Source organism: Zonotrichia leucophrys, chromosome 27, assembly GCF_028769735.1.
Source record: "Zonotrichia leucophrys gambelii isolate GWCS_2022_RI chromosome 27, RI_Zleu_2.0, whole genome shotgun sequence".
NCBI lineage: Eukaryota > Metazoa > Chordata > Aves > Passeriformes > Passerellidae > Zonotrichia > Zonotrichia leucophrys.
The window spans coordinates 5,809,628-5,816,903 of NC_088196.1; the positions used below are offsets into that span (position 1 = coordinate 5,809,628).

The 7,276-nt window shown below is 57.8% G+C and overlaps 1 protein-coding gene across 1 annotated transcript in view; it reads right to left on the reverse strand.

The window, feature by feature from the left end:
• Positions 1 to 6,940, reverse strand: part of SOCS7 (suppressor of cytokine signaling 7) — a 20,230-nt gene extending 13,290 nt beyond the window's left edge. Inside the window, exon 1 of the mRNA XM_064733868.1 lies at positions 6,075 to 6,940. Within this exon, the coding sequence (XP_064589938.1) occupies positions 6,075 to 6,907 (833 nt within the window). The 5' untranslated portion in view covers positions 6,908 to 6,940. The remainder of the gene's footprint in view (positions 1 to 6,074) is intronic.
• Between the last annotated feature and the right edge of the window lie 336 nt (positions 6,941 to 7,276).

Sequence of the window (7,276 nt, forward strand, 5' to 3'; positions counted from 1 at the left end):
AGCCCCCCACTCTGCCTCAGCACCACAATAACTGCTCGCCCATTCCTTTAAGCTCAGCACCACAAACTAAGCCAGCACCAAAACTCCCCTGCTCAGCCCCATGTCTAGACAGGCTCCACCATTACTACCGCTCAGCCCCATTAACTAACGCTCGCACCAAACCTACGTCAGCACCAGTAATTACAGGCTCAGCACCACTAATTTAACTGCTCAGACCATTAACTAACTGCTCAGCACCATCTCTGGAACGACTCAGCACCACTAACTAACTGCTCAGCACCATGTCTATTACGGGCTCAGCCCCACTAACTAACTGCTCAGCACCTTTAAACTAGCTTGCTCAGCACCATGTCTATTACAGGCTCACACCATTAACTAACTGCTCAGCACCATTAACCTGTCTACCCACCACTCGGAACATCAGCACCACTAACTAACTGCTCAGCACCACCAAACTAACTGCTCAGAACCATGTCTAGACAGGTCAGAAACCATTAACTAACTGCTCAGCACCATTAACTAAGTGCTCAGCCCATGTCTAGACAGGTCACACCACTAATACCTGCTCAGAACCACTAACTAACTGCTCAGCACCATAACTAACTGCTCAGCACCAAGTCTATTACAGCTCAGCACCACAACTAACATGCTCAGCACCATTAACTAAGTGCTCACACCAGTCTAACGGCTCAGCACCACTAACTACCTGCTCAGTACCACTAATAACTGCTCAGCACCACTAACTAACTGCTCAGCCCCAAAGTCTATTACAGCTCAGCACCACTAACTAACTGCTCAGAAACCATTAACAAAGGCTCAGCACCATGTCTAGACAGGCTCAGCACCACTAACTACCTGCTCAGCACCACTAACTAACTGCTCAGCACCATGTCTATTACAGGCTCAGCACCACTAACTAACTGCTCAGCACCATTAACTACCTGCTCAGCACCATGTCTAGACAGGCTCAGCACCATTAACTACCTGCTCAGCACCATTAACTAACTGCTCAGCACCACTAACTAACTGCTCAGCACCATGTCTATTACAGGCTCAGCACCATTAACTAACTGCTCAGCACCATTAACTAACTGCTCAGCACCATCTCTGGAACGACTCAGCACCACTAACTAACTGCTCAGCACCATGTCTAGACAGGCTCAGCACCATTAACTACCTGCTCAGCACCACTAACTAACTGCTCAGCACCATGTCTATTACAGGCTCAGCACCACTAACTAACTGCTCAGCACCACTAACTAACTGCTCAGCACCATTAACTAACTGCTCAGCACCATGTCTATTACAGGCTCAGCACCACTAACTAACTGCTCAGCACCATTAACTACCTGCTCAGCACCATGTCTAGACAGGCTCAGCACCATTAACTACCTGCTCAGCACCATTAACTAACTGCTCAGCACCACTAACTACCTGCTCAGCACCATGTCTATACAGGCTCAGCACCATTAACTACCTGCTCAGCACCATTAACTAACTGCTCAGCACCATTAACTACCTGCTCAGCACCATGTCTATTACAGGCTCAGCACCATTAACTAACTGCTCAGCACCATTAACTAACTGCTCAGCACCAATAACTACCTGCTCAGCACCATTAACTAACTGCTCAGCACCATTAACTAACTGCTCAGCACCATTAACTAAGTGCTCAGCACCATGTCTAGACAGGCTCAGCACCATTAACTAACTGCTCAGCACCATTAACTAAGTGCTCAGCACCATGTCTAGACAGGCTCAGCACCATTAACTAACTGCTCAGCACCATCTCTGGAACGACTCAGCACCATTAACTAACTGCTCAGCACCATGTCTAGACAGGCTCAGCACCATTAACTAACTGCTCAGCACCATTAACTAACTGCTCAGCACCATGTCTATTACAGGCTCAGCACCATTAAGCTAGCCATTAACTATGCTCAGCACCAGTAACTACCTGCTCAGCACCATTAACTACCTGCTCAGCACCATCTCTACATAGGCTCAGCACCATTAACTACCTGCTCAGCACCATTAACTAACTGCTCAGCACCATGTCTATACAGGCTCAGCACCATTAACTACCTGCTCAGCACCATTAACTAACTGCTCAGCACCATGTCTAGACAGGCTCAGCACCACTAACTACCTGCTCAGCACCACTAACTACCTGCTCAGCACCACTAACTGCTCAGCACCATGTCTATTACAGGCTCAGCACCACTAACTAACTGCTCAGCACCACTAACTAACTGCTCAGCACCATTAACTAACTGCTCAGCACCATGTCTATTACAGGCTCAGCACCATTAACTAACTGCTCAGCACCATAACTACCAGCTCAACACCATGTCTTAACAGGCTCAGCACCACTAACTAACTGCTCAGCCATCACCCACTAAACTAACTGCTCAGCACCATGTCTAGACAGGCTCAGCACCACTAACTACCTGCTCAGCACCACTAACTAACTGCTCAGCACCACTAACTAACTGCTCAGCACCATGTCTAGACAGGCTCAGCACCATTAACTAACTGCTCAGCACCACTAACTACCTGCTCAGCACCATGTCTAGACAGGCTCAGCACCATTAACTACCTGCTCAGCACCATGTCTATTACAGGCTCAGCACCATTAACTAACTGCTCAGCACCATGTCTATTACAGGCTCAGCACCACTAACTAACTGCTCAGCACCACTAACTAACTGCTCAGCACCATTAACTAACTGCTCAGCACCATGTCTATTACAGGCTCAGCACCATTAACTAACTGCTCAGCACCATTAACTACCTGCTCAGCACCATGTCTATTACAGGCTCAGCACCACTAACTAACTGCTCAGCACCATCTCTGGAACGACTCAGCACCACTAACTACCTGCTCAGCACCATGTCTAGACAGGCTCAGCACCACTAACTACCTGCTCAGCACCACTAACTAACTGCTCAGCACCATTAACTAGCTGCTCAGCACCACTAACTACCTGCTCAGCACCATCTCTGAACGACCAGCACCACTAACTAACTGCTCAGCACCATTAACTACCTGCTCAGCCCAAGTCTATTACAGGCTCAGCACCATTAACTACCTGCTCAGCACCACTAACTACCTGCTCAGCACCACTAACTAACTGCTCAGCACCATGTCTATTACAGGCTCAGCACCACTAACTAACTGCTCAGCACCATTAACTACCTGCTCAGCACCATGTCTAGACAGGCTCAGCACCATTAACTACCTGCTCAGCACCATTAACTACCTGCTCAGCACCATGTCTATTACAGGCTCAGCACCACTAACTAACTGCTCAGCACCACTAACTAACTGCTCAGCACCATTAACTACCTGCTCAGCACCATGTCTATTACAGGCTCAGCACCACTAACTAACTGCTCAGCACCATTAACTAACTGCTCAGCACCATGTCTAGACAGGCTCAGCACCACTAACTACCTGCTCAGCACCACTAACTAACTGCTCAGCACCACTAACTAACTGCTCAGCACCATGTCTATTACAGGCTCAGCACCACTAACTAACTGCTCAGCACCATCTCTGGAACGACTCAGCACCATTAACTACCTGCTCAGCACCATGTCTAGACAGGCTCAGCACCACTAACTAACTGCTCAGCACCACTAACTAACTGCTCAGCACCATCTCTGGAACGACTCAGCACCACTAACTAACTGCTCAGCACCATTAACTACCTGCTCAGCACCACTAACTAACTGCTCAGCACCATTAACTACCTGCTCAGCACCATCTCTGGAACGACTCAGCACCACTAACTAACTGCTCAGCACCATTAACTAACTGCTCAGCACCATGTCTAGACAGGCTCAGCACCACTAACTAACTGCTCAGCACCATTAACTAACTGCTCAGCACCATTAACTAACTGCTCAGCACCATCTCTGGAACGACTCAGCACCATTAACTAACTGCTCAGCACCATGTCTATTACAGGCTCAGCACCACTAACTAACTGCTCAGCACCACTAACTAACTGCTCAGCACCATTAACTACCTGCTCAGCACCATCTCTGGAACGACTCAGCACCACTAACTAACTGCTCAGCACCATGTCTATTACAGGCTCAGCACCACTAACTAACTGCTCAGCACCATTAACTAACTGCTCAGCACCACTAACTAACTGCTCAGCACCACTAACTAACTGCTCAGCACCATGTCTAGACAGGCTCAGCACCATTAACTAACTGCTCAGCACCAATAACTACCTACTTAGCACCACTAACTAACTGCTCAGCACCATGTCTAGACAGGCTCAGTACCTGCTCAGCACCATGTCTGGACCTGCTCAGCACCATTAACTAACTGCTCAGCACCATTAACTAACTGCTCAGCACCACATCAGCCGCCGCTCGCCCATTGTCTGAGGGGAGCGGGTTGCGCGCGCCGCCTCGGCCGGCAGAGGGCGCTGCTGCTGCGGCGGCCGCGGACAGACCGGGGCCCGGTGTGCACCCAGCGCGCACCCGGTACACCCAGAGCCCCGGTACGCACCTGTCACAAACAAAAATCTGCCAATTTTTTTGTGGAAAAAAAGAGTTGCAAAACCAGTCTGACGAGCTGATGGCGAAGTGAAGGTCTACCTGTTTGTTAGTATAAGCACAAGTCGTTGCAGTAAATGGCTCCTTTTGTATCAGAAAAGGTCCCGGCTAGGACTAAGTTAATGGCTCTTCTCCCGGAACAAAGAACTCATCTGAAACCAAGACCGGGAGCCGGGAGCCAGTGGAGCGTCGAGATCAGGGTTACGCCCAAAGCTCGCACGAGGATGGGATCGCAGCTCTGCCCCTGGTGGACAAAGCTGTGCGTATCCTCCTCCTCCGAGTCACCCTGAGAGAAACGACGGAAACTGCAGCTCCGTCGGGCTTCCCAATCGTGAGCTGATCACTTTTAATAAAGGCTTTAAAAGGATAAAAATTCTCCTGCCATGTTTATTTCCCACCGAGGGCTCCCATCCCCAATTCTGCCCGGCCCCGTGTCCCGCACACGCTGCAGAGGGACAGACACGGCCCTCAGCGTCCAGGGAGACGGCGGCAGCGCGGCTCGGGGGGAGCGGCCGCCCCTCGGGACTCCCTCAGCACCACTCAGGACAGACTCAGGATCGACTCAGCAACGTTTGAGCACCCACTCAGCACCATCTCAGGACCAGCTCAGCACCATCTCAGGACCCACTCAGCACCCTATCAGCTGCCCTAGAAGCGGGGATGGAGCTGCCCTGGCAGCGGGATAGAGCAGACTGGAGCGGGGATGGAGCAGATCTGGAAGCGGGGATGGAGCACTCTGGAACGGGATGGAGCTGTCCTGGGAACGGGGATGGAGCAGATCTGGAAGCGGGGATGGAGCTGCCCTGGAAGCGGGGATGGAGCTGCCCTGGGAGCACGGATGGAGCTGCCCTGGGAGCAGGGATGGAGCTGCCCTGGAAGCGGGGATGGAGCTGCCCTGGGAGCACGGATGGAGAGGCCCTGGAAGTAGGGATGGAGCTGCCCTGGAAGCGGGGATGGAGCTGCCCTGGACCAGCCATAGCTGGCATCAAGCAGCTCCTGCCCTGCTGGAACAGAGGTGAGGGACAGGAGGGACCTGTGAGGCCCCACACCAAGATATCCTGGGATTTCTGCCTCCATCCCAGTGAAGCTGGGGCTGGCAATGATTCCTCCTGCACGGAGGGGAGAGCCGAGCCCCCACAGCGGCAGAGCCTGGGACCCCCAGCCCCCTTAGCCGCTCCCCACGGGGCTGATGCTCCAAGCCCCGCTCCCGGTACCACTCCCAGAGGCTTTTCCACCATCCCCATCAGGGTTGCAGGCCTGGATCAGCGCGACCCTGCTCCGCCGGCCTCTCCCGGGTTCCAGCGTTCCCGAGTGAGCGACGAGGCCTCGGCAGCCGCTGCGAGAGCTCGATCCCAACCGGGACCCGCGGGGCGGGCTGGCCCCGGAGCCCCACATCCCCCTCCGGGAGAGCATCACAACATGGCCCGGGGACACCCCGGCCCGCACCCCGCGCTGCCCCGGCGGCATCCCCCCATCCCAGCCCGGTGCCCCCGTACCTGCCCGGCTCCTGCTCCCGGCCGCGGGCCCCGCACACATCCGTGAGGCTCCCGGCCGAGGCGGCGGCGCTGCCGGCGTCCCCGGTGGCCGAGCCGCCGCTGCAGCTCTTGGTGCGGAAGAGGCGGCTGAGGCGGATGCGGAGCGAGCCCTTCCTGCCGCCGGGGCCGGTGCCGGAGCCGGTGCCCGCGGGCGGCTGCGCAGGGCCCGGGGCTGCAGCTCTGCCGCCGGCACGGGCGGCCCCGCGCCCGGGGGACCCCGGCTCGTCCTCGGAGCCGCTGCCGCCCTCGTCGGGCTCCAGGGCCTCAAGCACCAGCAGCGCATCGCTGGTCTCCTCGCCGGCGGGCGGCCCGAGGCACGGGCAGGGGGTGCCCGCCGCGCCCGCCGCCCCCTTGGCCCCCAGCCCCGGCGGGCGCAGCCCCAGCGCCGCCAGCTGCAGCTCCAGCCCGCTCTGCGCCGCCGCTCCCCAGCCCGCCGCCGCCTTGGGCTCCAGCGCGCAGCGGTGCCGCGGGCACAGCTCGGCCCCGCCGCCCCCCGGGACGCCCCCTCCCGCCGCCGCCGCCGCCGCCGCCGCCGCTACCGGGCCGCAGTCCTCGCCGGGCCGGCCCTCGGCCGCCGCGTTGCGGAAAACCATCAGCTGCGGCCGCGGGCTGCGCAGCGCCGGCCCGGCCCCCGGCAGCCGCCCCCCGCCGCCGGGCCCCGCGCCCGCCGCGCCGGTACCGGCACCGGCGCCGCCCGCCGCGCCCGCCTCCGGCCCGGTGCCATAGCCCAGCAGCCGGCTGAGCACCCGGTACGAGGCCGCGGCGGCCGCCGCCGCATCCCCGTCGCGCTGCATGGCTACGGCCGCCGCATGGCCCGCGGGGACCGGGACCGGGAGCGCACCGGCACCGGCGGCCGCCGCCGCCGCCCTCGCACGGCCGCGGCGCCCCCCCCCTCGCTGCCGCCGCCGCCCCGCCCCCGCGCTTCCGCCGCTGGCCGCGCCCCCCGGTGCCGGTCCCGCCTCCCCCGGTGGCCGCGGTCCCGCCCCGGTGCGGAGGCCGCGCCCCCGAGCCCCCCGGGCGCACGTGGAGGGGCCGCGGGGACAGCCTCGGGACACGCACCGAGCCCCGCGAGCCGCTCCGAGCCTCCGCGCCCACCGGGCGGCACCGGAACCCAAGGGTGGCTCCGGCTCCCACGGAAGGACCCGCTCCGAGCCCCGGGAGCC